Raw genomic sequence first — 19,102 nt, forward strand, 5'->3', positions numbered from 1 at the left:
GACTACGTGTAACTAATTGCCTTCCAGATATTCATTCCTGTTCTCAGCTATACCCACATTATTGGTAATAGGTATATTCTAGACCAAAGCTTCTTAAACTGTGGGTCTTGACCACATATGGGTTATGGAACTGAATGTGGGGGTCACAAAATTACGATAATTATCAGTAAATGTTTAATTTATATGCTTATGTTATATATCTATCTATACAAGATTCTGTAAAAATTTCTTAGATGAAAAGGTTTCACAAGTGGAAAAAGTTTAAAGTTTGTGCTAGACAAAGGGATTTGAGCTGGTCTTGGGTAGATAGAAAAGAGACAAAGAATGGGCCTGGTAGCCAAGTGGGGGAGCGGGGTGTCAAGGGGAAGAGAATTAGACTAAGGGACCTTGTTCTTCTCAACACCAGACACCAAGGGCAGTAACTATGTTCTCTGCCCCTCAAATTGTTCTCATCTCCAAACTAAACATCCCCAACTTCTCGATGCTCAAAAACCAATTACAGAATGTTGTGAGTGAACCATTCCCAATTAGCTTAGAGAATCACAGAATGTCAGAGGTGAAAGAAGTGTAGATCATTGCTTAGAGATTTCTGAGAGCATAGAATCTGGGGCAACTAAGTGGTACAGTGGCTAGACCATGGATCTTGGAGTCAAAAAGACTTATTTTCTCCTTTTTTTTTTAACCTGATTTTTTTTTTTTGTGAGGCAATTGAGGCTAAGTGACTTGGCCAGGATCACATAGCTAGTAAGTGTTAAGTGTCTCAGACTGGATTTTAAACTCCTGATTTAAGGAGGTGTTCAGGGCCAGTGTTCCATTCATTACCCCAAGCCAAGATTCTTCTTCCTGAGTTCAAATCTGATCTCAGATACTTACTGACTGTATAACCCTAGGCAAGTCGCTTCACCTTGTTTTATCTTAAAAGGAAATGGCGCCAATATCTTTGCCAATTAAAGTCCAAAGGCTTCATGAAGAGTTGGACAGGCTGAAAAACAACAACAAAGCATAGAATGGCAGAACTGAGAGATGCTTGGGAATCTAGAATGTTGGAGCCAACAAGAGGGCATAGAATGGCAGAACTGAGAGATGCTTGGGAATCTAGGATGTTGGAGCCAACAAGAGGGCATAGAATGGCAGAACTGAGAGATGCTTGGGAATCTAGAATGTTCGAGCCAACAAGAGGGTATAGAATGGCAGAACTGAGAGATGCTTGGGAATCTAGAAAGTTGGAGGGACCCTAGAACACGATGCCAGAGCCAGAATGGACCTTAGAATACAAGAGGGAAAACCCACAGAATACAGAATCTGAGGGCTGGGAGGGATCTAAATGAGCACAGAATGTTGGAGCTGGCACAATACTTAAGAGACCATCTTGTCAAACCCTCTTATTTCATAGATTACAACATCACTTCCACCCATCTGTTCAGCAATTCAACTGAACAAGTATAAAGTATACACTCCAGCCCTGTCCTCTGGGGCCAGGTAGGATTAACCACATCCAATTCCTTTTCCATGTGACAGCCCTTGAAAGATCTGAAAGCCCAGATTCCAGGCTAAGCAGCCCCTGCATCCTACACTCAATCTGCCCAGGACCTGGTCTCTACTTCCCTAATGTTCCTGGTTCTCCTTTTCTGGATGTTCTCCAGTTGGTTCACATCCTTCCTAAAATGGAGCAATCAGAGCTAATATAATCTCTCAGAGATGACTGGAGCATCATCTTTCTCCCACAAATGATGATTCTCACGTCAACGCTCAAGCCTCAGACTCCATATTTGTAACATGAGAGGCTTGAACTCTGTCGCCTCTTCCTACTTCTAATTCCATGAGCCTGAGGCTGCCCAAGATCTTGTCTGGCGGGCCAAGGTCACCTTTGGCAAATCGGTGAGCAGAACTCAGTTCTCCAGGATTCTAGCCCTATCCCTAAATGCCCTTATCTCCCTCCCAGGTGGAGGGTGACGGGGCCCTCCCTATCCCTGTGGCCACACAGCGGTATGTCAAATCCTACATACTATGGAGTCACTCAGAAGAAAGACAGCACCCCCCCCCCACCCCAGGAGATGTTGCTGTTAATAGATTTATCTACAAGCCAAGCAAGGGAGAACTGGCGTTTGAGCTGTCAAACCTTTTTTTCCAGAGCATGGTTCTGCGCTCTGCCAAGTCAGGTCTCATTTCCATTCCCGTTAACAGAGCCCATTAAATCAGGGCAAGGATGTGCTTGTACCTCAAGCTATTTCCAGCTGTCCTGGCAGTGAGCAGCCGAGCAGGTTAAATTAGATCCCACCACGGGCATGGGCCCCATCTAGAATTTGGGCCAGTTTCTGGCCTGCCAATAATCACCTCAGCAGGAGGCATGATTGGGGGGACTAAAATAGGCCCAGAATGTAAATGGACCAGAAAAATTAACTGGAAAGAAATCTTTGCATTTCATGGCCCAAATCAGCCGCTGAGCATGGCGTCTCTAGCTCTATCTTCCTTCTCTCAGGTTGTCCCAGGACTGGAGCAAAGACTTTCCATTATTCTTGGAACTAGTCAAAGTCTGATTAAAGGATGTATCCTAGGGAGTATCAAAAATAGGGGGGCTAGAGAAGGTTAAAGGGATGGCAATTGAGAGGATGAAAAGTTTGGAAAATAAAATCTATTGAGAAAAGCATAGAATGCTTTCTCTCTGTCTCTCTGTCTCTCTGTCTCTCTGTCTCTCTCTCTGTCTGTCTCTATCTCTGTCTCTGTCTCTCTCTCTCTCTCTCTCCTTTGTATCTGAAAAGGAAGAGAAATCTGTAGGGTGGCCAGATGTCTTTAAAAGTCTTAAAGATTATTTGAGGAAGGACAATGACGATTTATCTTCATCTTGAAATAAAATGATTTCAGGACCCAAGATTTCAGCAGGTTAGAATGATGGGCCCAAACGCAATTTGAAAGGAAATGGAATAACAATAAATGGAAAAGCCTACATTTTGGTGCAGTTGATGTATGGATAGAGCACAGGATCCAGGAGCTGGGAAGACCTGATTTTGAAAGTGGTTTCAGATATTTACTAGCTTGGGCAAATCACTCAACTTCTGTCTGCCTCAGTTTCCTCATCTGTGAAACGAGCATAACAACAGCAGTCCCCTCCCAGGTAAATGGAGGTGATAATTGTAAAACGCTTTACAAACTTTAAAACATTATGTAAAGGCTGGCATTATTTATTCAGAGAAAAACACCATAGTTCAAGTGAAAAGGGCCTAGGAGATTGAATAGACTTAATTTGGGTATGAGTCAACAGTAGGATACAACAGCCAGAGATGCTAATGTGTTCTTCAGCTGTATTAATAAAAGTAGATTATCTTGAATGAGATACAGGATGGAACCAAAGCTTTCTGTTTTTATCAGGTCATATGTGGAGTCTTAGATTGGGTTCAGGGTATCACAGCTTAGTTAAGGCCTGCTGAGGGCAGTTGGGGGGAATGGGAGAGCTGTTCCAGTCCTGAGAATGGCTTGGCTTGGCAGGGGGTGGGGGGCAGGATTTCACATAACAGCTCTAAGGTTGTTATACGGAAGAGAGATTCGGTTTCTTTTGCTTGTCCTCGGGGACAGAATTAAGACTAGCAGACAAAAGGTGCACAGGGGCCACAGTGAGGGGTGCAAGGAGACTTCCCTAAGACTCATACACAAAAGGAGGACGAGGTGTCTCAGGAGACAGTTGGTCTCTGGGCCTGGGGGCCTTCAGTGGCAGCTGGTTTCAGAAATGTCCTGACCTGTCACAGGCTGAACCAGATGCCCTCTGAAGCTCCTGTCAAATCTGAGATCCAGTAACGTCAGGCTGAGGCATTGAAGCAGAAGGTGGAGGGATGCTCTGTCAGGGATGCTCTGGAGTGGATCGCATTCTTCAGAAAGGGAGTTTTAGGTGGTGAGTCTCCAGATCACTTCCTACTCAAGGATTCCCTGACCATGGTCCTAAGCACAGAGAGCCTTGGTCTCCTTGGGGGGCTTCTGTATTCTAAGAGGGCTCTGAGGAGAGGGCAGGAAGAACTGAAGGACAAGGAAGATACTTGAATGCTTCTGAATCCTCCCCGTTTGCACCAGGTGAGTGCTTCTCTGATGCTTTAGCCATCCCCTACCATCACCCAAAAAGGATAACTTCACTTTGTGGGGGTTCTGCCTACATTCATACATGGGCCTGCTGTTTTTTCCCAATAGATTATGACAAGGACTGTTTCTGTTTTTTCTTTGTATCCCCTGGGACTTAGCACAGTGCTTGACACATTTTGTTGTTCAGTCATTTCGGTCATGTCCAACTCTTTGTGACCTCATTTGGGGTTTTCTTTCTTTTTTAAAAAATGTTTATTTATTTAATATTTTAATTTTCCCCAGTTACCTGGAAATGGAGTTTTCTTTCAAAGATACTGGAGGAGTTTGTCATTTCCTTCTCCAGTTCATTTTACAAATGTAGAAACTGAGGCAGAGTGAAGGGACTTGCCCAGGCTCACCCAGTTAGTAAGTGTCTGATCCAGAATGGAACTCAGGAAGATGCATCTTACTGACTTCAGAGCCAGCATTCTATCCGATGTGTCACCTCATTGTCCATGCTTGGCACAGACCAGGAATTTAATAACTGATGATTGATTGGATCCTCTGAAATCCCTCCACAGGCTTTTTTTTTGAGAATAGGAGTCATGGTTACAGAGCTTAAAAGGACCTTGGAAGCTATTTCTAATTTAATGCTCTCATTTAAAAAAATAATTTTCCATTAATATGTTTGTTCTTATATTCTTCCCCCTCCCCCTTAGGAAGTGTCATCCCATATAACAAAGAATTTCCAGTCCTCTTATTTTACAGATCAAGAAATTGAGGCCCCCCCAAAAGAAACTATTATTAAGGGGGGGGGGAAGAAACTGAGGCCCAAAATGGTGACTTGGTAGGAGTGGTTATGGACAAAAAGCTTTGTGTCTGGTGAGATGATGGACACGGCTGCCCTGCCTCTGCCTTCCCACCTGAAGCCTTTCCAGCCAGGCAAGGCAGCACCTCCAGAGTGTGTAGCTTCCTGAGAAGGCAGTTAAGAACCCAGACAAACTGGGGGGGGGGACCCTAAGGAGACTTCAGGGGAGTTTCATTTCTAGATTTTCAAAATATATACTATACTATCCTAGGTGTGGCTCAATGATGTGTCTACTCACACACTATCTGTATAGTTTAGTTGTATATGTACACATACATTTGTGTACATGAGTATAAATGTGTAGCCATACACAAACATACATGTATATATGTGTAACACATATGAGTTAAGAGAGGGGCAGTAGGAGAGAAAGGTATAGGAAGAAGAGAAGAGAGCATGTATATTTGTTATTATGAGTAGAGGAATATGCAGTAAAGATGTATTGTTAGAGATGTCAGAAGCATAGATGGAGATATAGACAGAGCATGAGCAATGAGATGAAAGAGAATTACATGAGAAGAGATATGGCAGAAGCAGAGAGATAGACAAAACAGAGAGAGAAGAGACAGAGAGAACAGAGACGAAGAGAAGAGAAACAGAGACAGATGAGAGACAGAGAGGACAGAGAGAATAGAGACAGAGAGACAGAGACGAGACAGAGAAGAGAACAGAAGAGACAGAGACAGAAGAGAAGAGACAGAAGAGACAGATAGAGAAGAGAGAAGACAGATGAGAGAGGGAGAGAGATGAGACTAGAGAGACAGACAGAGACGAAGGCAGAGATAAGAGAGATAGACAGAGATAGAGAAGGAGAGACAGAAAGATAGAGATAGAGAGAGACAGAGACAATTAACTAGAGCACTGAGAGATTAGATAGAGAGACAGAGAGAGACAGAGACTAGTAGCAGACAGAGACTAGAACTAGAGAGATAGAGATAGTTAAGAGCTTACAGTCCCCGACTAGAAGACTAGAGATAGGACTGAGGGACAGAGACCACATTAACTGCAGACTAGACCAGTCCTAGCCAGAGCATCGAGAGTTAGGACAGACGGCTAGGAGCACAAGACAGGCCCGCGACGTGAGGGCTCACGAACTGAGGAGGTCCCCACCCACGCAGAAAGATGACTAGGGATTGAGGCGGCAGAGAGTGACGCCACACAGAGCATCGTTCCGGCGCACTGGAGAGTGTCACCAGGCCTACTGAAGCCCCGAGAGGCCAGCAGACTGCTCAGCCAGAGACAGCAGATCTGGACGGGGGAATCAGGTGCAGTGGATCTAACTAACCCTGGGATCTCTGCCCCTGCCTAGCCGCTGAAGGCCACTGGGGCAGAAGCCTCCGCCTTCACTCTTCCTATCCTCCCGTGACCCAGGCCACCTCCCCCAGCCCCAGCAGTCGCTGTTTCTTCGCTGCCTCAGGAGCAGTCACCACGCCCCCCTTGGATCTTGTCGAGCCACTGCAGGAGTGCAGTCTCCTCCCCCCCTCAGAGGCAACTGGCGAGGACTTCCCTGACGAGATCGGCCTTAACCCAGATCTAGGGCAGACTCGCGTGCGGCCACTCCAGCCAGGATGCTCCCGCCGAACGCCCCTCCCAGGCTGTGCCCCGCCAGGCAAACCCCCAGCCGCCCCCATCACACCGCCTCCCATGCCGCCTGGCCTCCTGCGTGGCTCTCCCCTAAGCCCTGGAGGCATCCCCGCGCTCCCGCCGCTGGACTGCTTGCCCCTGGATTTAGAGCTCCCAGTGCTATGGGAAAATTCTCCCCTCAATGGCTGCCCAGAGCCCAGCCTCAGGCTGCTAGCTCCCAGAGAACCTGCCATCATCACAGCTGCCTCTTCCCGGGGCTGGGTCTCCCCCCCCACCCTGAGTCGTGCTCCCGGCTGCCACTGGAAGGAGTGGGCCCCTCCCCCGCCCAAGGGGCGGGGGAGGACTTCCTTTTCTGAAGCGGGCAGAGATCTTGGAGAGGTGCAGGAACTCCAGGTGCAGGGATCCGAACTCCGCCAGGATGCTGCTGCCCAGAGACGCCCAGCCCCAGGTCCTGCTGACGCCGCTGGGGAGACAGAAGCCCCGCCATCATCATCGTCATCATCATCATCATCATCATCACCCCTCGCCATCGCCCGCTCGCGTCCTCCCCCGGCCCCACAGCTCTTCGCACCTTACCCGGCTGCCTCCCAAAGAGCCAATGGTCACTTCTGGCTCTCCACCTTGTGATCTTATGACCAACCATAAGTGCTATGGAGTGCAAAAAATAATCCTACCCATTCTACAAATGAGCAAACTGAGAGCAGTCACTTGTCTAAGCTCCTAGAGAGAATCCGAGGATAATAATCACAGCTGCCGGTTCTCAAGATGACCGTGTGTTTACATCTGTTCTCATTTAATTCTTTCAGTGACTGTATGAGTCAAAGACAACAAGGATTATTATACCCATTTAACAGATGAGAAAACTGAGTCTCAGAGATAAAGTCAAAATGGAGGAGATACCTGATTTCCTGCCTTTGAGTCCTTGACATGACCTGGCCTGCCCAATTGTTGTTACCATCCAAGGAGCCCCCACAAGGGTTGAAGGGACCCAAAAACAGAAGAGTGGAAGCCAGCAGCATTGGGATGGCTGCCTCTCACAGGCTCTGCTAAATTAATCAGGGTACAGACACCAAGCCTTCTCTTCTATTTAATTTGCTAATTATAGTAAACAATTCAATAAATATTGATTTATACTTTGGGCAAAGCCCTATGTTGGATCTGAGGTCACAAAAATGAAAGTCTTGCCTTCAAGGAGTATGCAATTTAATCCAGGGTTTATGGTGCTCATAAAAGAAGGAAAGGAAATAAGCATTTATTAAGTACCTACTATGTACAAGGCACTTTACAAATGTTATCTCACTTGATTCTCACAACAACCCCAAGAAACAAATATTATTAACCCCATTTTGTTGTTGTTGTTGTTGTTTTTTCAGTCATGTCCCAACTCTTCATGACCCCATTTGGGTTTTTTGTTTTTATTTTTTTGGCAAAAATACTGTAGCAGTTTGCGATTTCCTTCTGCAACTCATTTTACAGATGAGGAAACTGAGGCAAACAGGTGTCGTAGCTAGTAAAAGTATCTGAGGCATGATTTGAACTCATGAAAACGAGTCTTCCTTATTCCAAGTCCAGTACTCTATCCACTGTAGCATCTACCTGTCCTAAAATGAATTAACTCCATTTGGGTCTTTTTTTTTTTTTTTTTTGACAAAAATACTGGAGTGGCTTACCATTTCCTTCTCTAGCTCATTTTTACTGTTGGGGAAACTGAGGCAGAGTTAAGTGACTTTCCCAGAATTGTATAGCTAGTATTTTAAGCTATATTTGAACTCTGGTCCTCCTGACGCCAGGCCCGGAGCTCTATCCACTGTGCCAACCAGTTGCCTCTCTCCATTCCTCTTTACACACTGCTAAATAGAGCTGAACAAATCATAAAACCATGGTGCCTGGGTCCACTTCAAACTAATGTTACTTAATCTCATCTGGGACCTTCTTGCTAATTGTTCCTTATCCCACTCATCCCAGCAGCTCTTGCAAATCTTAAGCTTCCATGGCATCTTTTCCCTCCACCTGCCACTGAAGAGCTCACCTCCTACCTCCCTAAAAAAAGAGACTTTTGTGCTGAGAGAGAGCGCTCCCCTTCTCTCCTCCTCCTCATCTCATGTCATTCAGGCACCTTCCTCCACCATCTCCTCCTTCAGTCCTTCTCTATAAGGGGAACCCCTCTACATGTGCCTCTATTCTCCTGCTCTTCTGTTTCTCCAGCAGATTGCCCCCTCACCCCTCAATCGCTCCCAGGCTTTAGCAAATCTTCAAACTTTGGATTCTTCCTCTGCTGCCTACAAGCATACCCACGTCTTCTCCCACCCTGTATAAACCCTAACTTGTGTGCACCAGAGTCACTCCTCTGTATCTCACTTTCCTTTCTTGGTTAAACTCCTGGGAATGTTGTCTGGGCTAAGGATGTCCACCAGCAGCGAGGTGGTACCATCATGGATGGAGCGCTGTCCCTGGAGTCAAGAAGAATCATCCTGAGTTCAAATTCAACATCAGACACTACTAGTTGAGTGACTTCTAATGGGTCACTTAACCCTGTTTGTCTCAGTTTCCCCATCTGTAAAATGAGTTGGAGAAAGAAATAGCAAACCAGTATCTCTAATCCCAAATGGGGTCAAGAAAACTTATAAATGACTAAACAAAAAGCTTCTTAACCCAGCATAATCCACCTTAGGTCAACCAAAGTGCTCCCTCCAAAGCTTACCCAATGAGCCCTTAATTGGATTTTTCTCAGTCTTTATCCTTTTAACTTTTCTGCAGACTGTGACACAGTTAACCATCATTTCTTCCTGGATATTCTCTCCCACCAAAGTTGCTGTGACACCACTCTCTTCTGTATCTCTTAATTCTCTGACCTCTCCTTCTTCCGGATGAAGAAATCCTAATTGGGGGCATTCCCCAGAACTCTGTCCTTTTTTTCTTTTTCCTCTATATTCTTTCATGTGGTGATCTTATCAGTTCCCGTGGATTCAACTGCCATTTCTATAGAGGTGATTTCTAGATCTAAATACTCAGCCCTAGTCTGTTCTAGGCTCTTGTCTTTGGTCACCAGCTACCTTTTGGACATCCTGAATGGAACTTCCCACAGGCATCTCAAACTATGTTCAGAATAGACTTCTACCTCCCTTTCCCCAGCCTGTCCCCCTTCCTTCCCTACTTTCTTATTACTATTGAGGTACCGCCATTTTCCCAGTGTCCTCTGTGGATCCTCACTCACACTCAATATGTTGTCAGATTTTTAATTTTTACCTTCATGACATCTTCACCACCCTTGCCCTTCTCTGTCCTCCCACAGCCATCACCCTCATTCAGTTCTTTTAATTGTCCCTTTACCTCATGACTCCTTGCTGGCCAATCCAAACATCCCTCCAGTGCCAAAGTGATCTTCCTAAAGTACGGGTCTGTTATCACCCTCACACACACTTAATAAACTCTGGGAGCTTCCTGTTAACTCCAGATCAAATGTAGATTCCCCTCTTTGACTTCCGAAGCCTGGATTCCTTGCATCAGCCTGATTTTCCAGCCTTTTGGCACTTCAATGCCCTTCACATACTGCATCCAGTAATACTGGGCTTCTGGCTGTGTCTCCAATATGCTTGCTCCTGACTCCAGGCCTTTTTACTGGCCGGGTTTCATGTCTTCAGTCCTCTCCCTGGGCTCCTCTGCTCCCTAGATTTTCTGGCATCCCTCAAGATTCACCTCTGGAGAACATTTTCCATGTTGCTTCTACTGCTAGCAACTTCTTGCTAGGATTCCACATGTAAATATTCATTTGTGAGCTCTTTCAAGCAGGAGGATGTCATAGGGAACGTTTAGTGCAGTTCCTATTAATTAATGATTGTTAAGGGATTGGTATTCTATGTTCTAGCATTCTACATTCTAAGATTCTTTCCTGCTCTGATATTTTTCCATTCTAAGATTCCTTCCTGCTCTGTAGTTTCCATTCTAAGATTCCTTCCTGTTCTGATAGTTTTCTATTCTAAGGTTCCTTCTTGCTCCGACATTCTGTGTCCTAAGTTCTTTCCCAGCTCTGATATTCTGTGTTCTAAGTTTCTTTCCTGCTCTGACATTCTCTGTTCTAAGTTCTTTCCCAGCTCCGACATTTTGGGTTCTAAGGTTCCTTGCTGCTTTGTTACTGTGTGATTTGACAGGAGCTGGTTGATTTTGGGAAGCCAGGACCAGGCATGAACGAAATCAGGGTCTCTGAGTGCTTACATCTCCTCCCCTATAAATCATTCTCCATCTTGCCTCTTTTTAAAAGGAAGGCCACAGGACACTAAGAACAGATTGGGGAAGGAGGCTGGAAGAACACAACATTGATTAAAAAAACAGTAACAATTAGCAAGCACTTTAATGCACATCCAGCCTTACAAAGGACTTCACTTCTGCTACTTCCCCTCATTCCAGGGGAGTATAAAAGTAGCAACATCACTAATTAGCTGTGCAGACAGGAGGCAGAGTAGGAGGCTGAGAGGCTGGAGACTCAGAAGCGAGGCCAGAGTTAGATCCCACAGGGCTGGCCATTTCTTTCCTGCTGGCTGCTATTTGCTGTTTTTAGAATCAAAAGATCTTAAAGACTGGTCCTTGCACAGAATCAAAAGCCCCCAAAAAGAATCTCTGTCCCTGGTACCACCCTGTCACAAGCTGCAGACTAAATGGAATATCGGAGTTGGAGTCAGCTTTGTAATCCAGGTCAGAGACAGGAAAGTCTGAATTGGAAGAGGCTCTAGAACACAGAATGTAAGAGAGGGAAGGGTCTTTAGAACAGAGAAAGAGAGAGCTGGAAGGGTCCTGAAAACACTGAAAATCAGGGTTGGGAGGGCCCTTAGAACCCAGGATGTCAAAGCTGGGAGGGCCCTTAGAACCCAGGAGTTCGGAGCTGGGAGGGTTTTTAGAACCCAGGATGTCAGAGCTGGGAGGGCCCTTAGGACCCAGGAGGTCAGAGCTGGGAAGGCCCTTAGAACCCAGGAGGTCAGAGCCAGGAGGACCCTTAGAACCCAGGATGTCAGAGCTGGGAGGGCCCTTAGAACCCAAGATGTCAGAGCTGGGAGGGCCCTTAGAACACGGGATGTCAGAGCTGAGAGGGTCCTTAGAACCCAGGATGTCAGAGCTGGGAGGGCCCTTAGAACCCAGGAGGTCAGAGCTGGGAGGGCCCTTAGAAAGTAGAATGACGAGCTAGGAGGAGTCTTAGAACCAAAAAGCAGGATTCTCTTCTCTATTTGTATTCTCCATGCTTGGCACACAGAAAACACTTAATAAATGCCCATTCATTCATTCAAACAGTAAGGATGATCCCTCATCACAGAGAAGCTTCTTCCACTGGGAAGGAGTTTGAACTGCATTGATCCAAATGATGGATTTGGAGCCAAAGGACCTTCATTTAAACCTCAATTCTACTACTTTCTACCCATGTGATCATGGGAAAATCTTTTTTTTTTCTGAGTATCTGTTTCTTCCTTTGTAAAATGAGAGGGTGGGACTAGACAGGGTCCATTTAGCTTAGAGTCCTGTGATCCCATGACCTGTCTCCTCCTTCCTATCATGATCAGTTCCAATCTGGTGTTTTGTGTACAATTTTGGGGGCCATCTTTTAGGAAGGGCAAAGGAGGGTGGCGAGCATCCTTCTCAAATGGGTGCCACATTTCGATCATTCAAAGATACTTGGGATATTTAGCCTGTGGAAGTATGAAGGGATGGGGGAAGGAGGAGACACACACATATTCTGACTTTAAGGCTGTCTGGTAGAAGAAGGATCAGTTTTGTTCTTTTGGTCCCCAGAGCAGAAATAGGGACAAACAATGGAAGGCATATTTAGGCTTGTGGTCAGGGGAAACTTTCAAAAGTTGACCCAAAAGCTGCTTTGGGAGGAGGTGAGTTCCCTCATCCTTGAATACGGATAGCCACGTATGGGATCCAGGAATCCCCTTTCAGTGCCCTAGGGAAATGAAAGGGGATGGATAGTGTGACTGTGTCAAATAGGTTTCAACCCTGGGGTTGACACTTGGCTGGTTCAGTATCTGAAGGGATGGGATGGGCGCTGGAGGAGGCTTCCAGACAGGCTGAAGCTGGAGGTGGGGCCGGAGGAACAGGGAACAGAGCTCTCATCTCCCCATATACCACCCCCAGGCCAATAAGACCCTCCTTTCCAAGTTCCCAGCAGGGCAGGCTGCTAATGGGGATTCTGCCTTCAGATTTCAGCTGGAGCTGAACAGGTCAGAGAGCCATCAGTGAATAATTGATGCTGCCTATGGTAATGAGGATCCCAAGGAAATTTCAAAGTAAAAGACAACTAAGCAGCCTTTGGTTTTTACATTCATTGGTATAGCACCTTCCTCTCCAATACAAGCTGTTCCCAAGGAGGAGCCCTGATTTAGCCATAAAGGTGACAGCTAGGGAATTCAAACAGCAAACCGGGAGGGGAGCACTCTTCTGCAAAACATACAAAGTTGGCTTCTGAGGTCTTCCCTGCTTCCTTTTCAACCATATCAGTGGCATAAGAAGCATCACAAAATAATTAGGAAGAGGGAGGGAGAGACCTGGATTTGAGACCCCCAGCTCTGAAACTACTCTTTGTGTGACCTGGGCCAAGCCATGGGAACTCTTTGAGATTGAGTGTCTTTAACTGTACAAAGGACACAATCCACCTTCCCTACCTACCTCAGAATTGTAGGAAAAGTACTTTGTAAATCTTTAAGATCTATGGAAATGTAAATCATCATCACCATTATTATAGTTCCTATTATTATTAATGCCTGGCAGCCCAGCTGTTTAATAAGCCCCATTCGTGGCTTTTATTCCAGAGCCCGGGAAATGCACTGACTTTGACTGCCGGGGTCCCCTCCAAAGCCCACTCTCCCTCAGGAGAGTCCCCTTCCACACGGAGAGGAGCAAGGGCAGGAAATTTCAGATGCAGTTAGACAAAAATGACCTACCCTGGTTCCTCCTGACCCAGAAGAGTTGCTCGGCTCTCCCCCTTCTCCAGCCTGAATGAAGCTTCTTGGGGGGGATTATTATGTGAGCCGATGCCCAAGGCACAGGCCATAGATAAAGAGCTGAAGGATGCTTGAAAGAGCATCTAGTACAACCCTCTTATTTTATAGGTGAGAAAATCGAAGACTGAAAAGGTAAAATGGTTTGTCCAAAGCCAAACAGGTATCCCAGAAGCAGGATTTGAATTCAACTCTGATAGTGAATCTAGAGCTCTCTCTTCTGAGGCAGCAAGGTGTGACACTTGGTGAAGGGTTAAGCCTGGCATCCCAAAGGCTTGAGTCCAAATTTCACCTCAGGCTCTTTTTAGCTGTATGTCCCTTCAAATTCTGGTTGCCTCAGTTTCCTCAACTGTAAAATAGAAAATAACTGCAAACATCAATGTTGTAGGATGATAGATTCTTATGAATGTGACTTCTTCCAATATTGAGATGATGGATGCCAGCTGCAATGACCTTGTGATGGAGAGAGCCATCTACATCGAGAGAGAGGATTGTGGGAACTGAATATGGATCACACCATAGTATTCACACTCTTTTTGTTGTTGTTTGCTGGCTTTTTTGTTTTCTTACTCATTTTCTTTCCTTTTTGATTTGATTTTTCTTGTGCAGCAAGAGAATTGTATAAGTATTTACACATATTGGATTTAACATATTTTAACATGTATAACATATATTAAATTATTTGCCATTTAGGGGAGGGGAGAAGGAGGAGAGAATCTGAAACACAAGGGTCAATGTTGAAAAATTATCTGTGCATGTGTTTTGAAAATAAAAAGCTTTAAAAAAAGAAAAGAAAAGAATTGCAAAATGAGGGATTAATAATAGCACCTATCTCTCAGGTTGTGAAGATCAAATGAGATGATATTTATAAAGTATTTGGTACAATGCCTGGCACATAGTAAGTGATAAATGCTTCTTTCCCTCCCTTTCTCCCTTCCTTCTTCCCTGACTTCTCTATGGATTTTTCAGGACACAGAAAACTACTGGCCTGTAAGCGGGTACTCTCCTCAGAGCAAATTATTATCATCAGTCACTCTATATTATATTACATATAGGTTGTCATTTATTCACTTCTAGTTCCCTTGGTGACAGAATATGACAGAGATGAACTTCCTCTTGAGCAACAAAGAGTGATAGCAAAAAGCACACTGGCCGGGAATCAGGGAAACCCAAATCCAACACCCAGCCTCCCTCTGGTGCTTTGGGGAGTTGTGGAGGAGCCATTCCCTTTCTCCTTTATAAAATGAGAAAGACAGACAAGATAATCTTTGAGGTCCCTTCTAGTTTTGATATTTAGGGGTTCTTAGAGCCCTTTTAGTTCTGACATTCCATATTTTAAACTTTTAAGGCCCCTCTCAGCCCTGACATCCTGGGTTCTAAGGCCCCTCCCAGCTCTGACATCCCGGGTTCTAAGGGCCCTCCCAGCTCTGACCTCCTGGGTTCTAAGGGTCCTTCCAGCTCTGACATCCTGGGTTCTAAGGGCCTTCCCAGCTCTGATATCAAAATCTACAGACCTTCCTCCATTTTAATATCAATGGTTCCTTTATGAACATCCCATAAGACCTCCCTCCCTGCTATCAGCAATGGGGGGTGGGGGTGAGGGTGGGTCTCAGCATAATTAGCTCTCCAGTCTGTCTCTGAATTCTAGTTCCTCACTGCCAGGACTTTACTGATTATTCCCTGCCTTGACTGGGCCTTCCTAGGTTGCTGCCAGGTACGTGTGCTGGAATCCATCAGACTTTCTCTTTGAAGAGCAGCTCCTGGGCTGCTTCTGCCCACTGTAGGAGGCATCCCTGACACTTGGCAGGGTGGAAGGAGGAAACATTTGAAACACCGAATATCTTGCCCATTAAAGAAAGAGGAACTTCTGCCAAAAAATCTACATACACATACATATGTATACATAATCCCCTTCCGCCCCCACTGCACCTCGGAAGATGGAGAGTGCTTAAAATAAATACTTTATCAGAAATGTCAGTTAGGGTCTGTATTAAACAAGTGCTTGTTGAGATATGGAGGTGATTGACAGCAAACACAGTCCAGTCTGATCTCTTAGAGTTTAGAAGCTGGGAAGAGAGACCGGGGAGGGGAACTGAGGACCTCTCCCCGGCCAGAGGGTCCAAGCTAGAACATCTCACTGGGTATACTAAGACACTGGAACCCCCGGCACATAGAGGCCAGAAGCGTACGCCAAAGGCCTTCTTAGCTGCCATTTTGGATATGTCTCTTCCCTCTTGAAGGGATCTCTGGAGAGGTCCCAGGTGACATGTCCAGCTCTCGTGATAATGGCTTGGTTTCTCTGGAAGAATCCTTGCGTCTCACCCTTTATTGCCTTCTTATCTACACACTTAAGTCCTATGTAGTAACTTTTGAATCTCTCATTTCCCTCTCTGTTCTCAGTTTCCACCCTAGTACCCATCTGGACTGTAGCAATTGCCTTCATTTTTCTCACCACGACCTATCCTATAGTGTCAAGCACAAATAGAAATGGATCTCTGCAGGCCACAAAGTGATTTAGAAAACCCACATTAATTCTCTACATTAAGTGTATTTTAATTTATTTTGTCAAACATTTTCTGAAGATATCCGAATCTGGTTCATACACAGGAACACTTCTGTACACCATTGCCTGAATAATCTCTGGTCATATTATTCCTCATCTCCTAACAGCCCAGCAATTACCTGTTACCCACCCAACAGAAATCCAAATTTCTCATCATTCAAGGTTCCCCACCATTTGTTGCTGCTCCACCTTTCCAACTTACCTCATTCTCCCTGTAGGTGACAATCGAACTGTCTTCCAAACATACCCTGGACAGTTCTGCATTGTTTCTTTGTTCCAATTGCTACAACTGCCCAGAATTTCAAATTTCTGGCCGCTGAAAGCCTGTCCATCATCTAAAGCCCACTTTGTATGCCATCTCCTCCATGATGCCTTCCCTGACGCCTTTAATTTCCACCAACTAGTGATGACCATTTCCTCCTTTTCTACTTTGCGGCCTGGCTCCCAACTCTGTCACCTGAAACTTCCTTGTTCAAAGCTACAGTGATCTTTTGATTGCCAAGTCTACTTCTGTTAGTCGATCTCCTTGACTTCACTGTAGCATTCGACAATCCTGATCACTTCTTCATGGATGTTTTCTTCTCTCTAGAAACTCATGACACTTTCTCTCTCTCTCTCTCTCTCCCTCCCTCTCTCCCTCATTTCCTCTCTCCTTCTCATCTTCTCCCTCCCTCCTTCCCTCCTTCCCTTTCTTCCTCCTTCCCTCCCTCTCTCCCCTCTCCTTCCCCCTCTCTCTGTCTCTCTGTCTCTCTCCCCCTTTATCGCTGTCTTTCCTGTCTCTCTCCCAGATCCCTGCTGAAGACTTAGTTCATGCTTGAAAAGTTGTCGGAGTACAACCCTCTTGTTTTCTAGGTGAGGAAACTGAGACCTTGAAAGTTAGAATGATTTATCCAGAACCATACAGTTATTGCAGAACCAGGATTTAAACTCAACTCTGTTGGTGAAGTAGGGATTTATGGGAAGACCTGGGCAGTAGTTATAGGACTTTTCCTCTCCACCTGCCTTCTCCCTCATTTGTGGTTTTCTCATGGGGTGAGAGGCAGATTGGTGTAGTGGAGAGATTATAGGGAAGATCTAGTTTTGGGTCCACTTGTGCCATATACCAGCTAAGTGACCCTCACCAAATTATTCTTTCAATTTTTTACACAGTTTTCTGAGATCACAAACTCTAGAGAATAATAATAATAATAATGGCAGCGAACATTTATATAACATTTACTATGTGCCAGGCACTGGGCTAAGTACTTCATAATTATCTATTTGATCCTCATAAACTCTGGGAGATAGATTATCCCCATTTTATAGTTGAGGAAACTGAGGCAGATGAGAGGTTAAGTGACTTACTCAGCTTCACACAGCTAGTGAATGTCAGAAGTCAAATTTGAATGCAGCTCTTTGTGACTCCTAACTTGCATTAATAGAGGGAGTTTCCTTTTCTGGGAGTTTCAACACCAGCAAAATCTCTCTATAAAATCATAGATAAAACTGGAAGGGACCACACAAGTCATCAAATTAACCTCCTAATTTCTAGAAATAAGAAAATCAAGATTTAGAGAGATTATGTGAGTTGCCCAGGATGGCTCAGCTAATGCGAGTCTGTAGAGAGGTTCAAACCTAGATTTTCCCCAGTTCTAAATCCAATGTTCTATCTATCTCTCACCTGTGCCTCAGAAACTATTATAGATTATGAGCTTCTTGAGAATGCTTGGAGAAGCAATGCAATGAATGGATAGCAGTCAGGAAAGCCCTGAGTTGAATTTTCACCTCTGAGGCTTCCAAGCTGCATCTTCACAGGCAACTTGCCTTATTTCCCCAAGCCTCAGTTTTCCCTCATAACATAAACAGCTCATAAACAGCTACAGAAATATCTCACAGGATTGTTGTGATGCTCAAATGAAATGATGTATGTAAAGTTCTTTGCAAAATGTGAAATGCTAAATAAATGTCAGTTTCCATTATTATAATCTATGTCTGAATCCCCAGCATGGAGCACAGGGCCTTGTCCATAGACTAATAAATGTCTGTTGATTTGCATTGAATTGAGGGCCCCCACCAAGGAAATCATGAATCAGGCAAAGTAAGAAGTATTAATGCCATTTCCCCCCAAATACACACACACACACACACACGCCTACATTCATCTTCCCAGATGCTGCTTTTGTCTCTGTTGGCCACCGAGAGAAAAATGGTTGGTATTATCCAACATTTCTGTAAAGGTTTTGGTGGATAACAACTCTCTTGTTTATAGAACTTTAAAATGATCAAAGAATTTTCATCACAACAATGCACACAGAAATAGAATTTTTCTCATATTACAAATGGAGAAACTGAGGCATAGAGTGGTGAAATAGTCTCTCCAAAGTTCCAAAATCAGAAAGATTAGAGTCTGGGATATCTTCATGGTACAAGTTAGGTAGGCAACTGGAGACTGATGCTACCCTACTCTCCAGGGATCAGAAAGTCATAGGCATCAAAAGGCTTTTCCGGCAAAAAGTATCCTAACCACAGGATTAGGCAGTAACAATCCTAATGGGCTCTGGGTCATGGATCTGTGCCTCCAAGCTCCAAACCCTGCTTCTTCTATGAGCATCTGACAGCTCCCTGAACCTCTTTTTTCTGTGGATCAATAGATCTATAATCATACAGCCCTGGAGCAGGGATGGAAAGATAAAGATGGAGCAGGTTGGTAGTTACCAAGAAGGTGTATTTTTTTACAGAACACTGAATATTTCTCTTAACAATTTCTTTAGAATCCTTTACCTCATTCTATATAGCCCCATTCTATAGCTTCTGCATGGATTTCTGAAATAGTCTCCTAAACAAATAATAGCTTCCAAACTCTGCCCTTCCTACGTATCCAGCATAGATCTCGTTTGATTTCTTGAGATACGGAGTTGATCACATCCCTACCCTGTTCAAAATCTTCAAAGGCTCCCTGATATCTACCAGTCAGTCAATGGATCATTCAAGAGGCTTAAAATTTTTTTCCTACCAGATAAAGCCCAATTTCCTTTCACTGTTTCCAAATTCTTAATTCCTACACAATGAAAAGCCACT

The 19,102-nt window shown here is 44.8% G+C and overlaps 1 protein-coding gene across 1 annotated transcript in view; it reads right to left on the bottom strand.

The window, feature by feature from the left end:
- Window positions 1-19,102, bottom strand: part of MAN1C1 (mannosidase alpha class 1C member 1) — a 198,632-nt gene that overhangs the window by 21,563 nt on the left and 157,967 nt on the right. Inside the window, exon 6 of the mRNA XM_031961530.1 lies at window positions 6,772-6,959. Coding sequence (XP_031817390.1) covers window positions 6,772-6,959 — 188 coding nt within the window. The remainder of the gene's footprint in view (window positions 1-6,771; window positions 6,960-19,102) is intronic.

Source organism: Sarcophilus harrisii, chromosome 3 (assembly GCF_902635505.1).
Source record: "Sarcophilus harrisii chromosome 3, mSarHar1.11, whole genome shotgun sequence".
In the NCBI taxonomy this organism is placed as follows: Eukaryota; Metazoa; Chordata; class Mammalia; order Dasyuromorphia; family Dasyuridae; genus Sarcophilus; species Sarcophilus harrisii.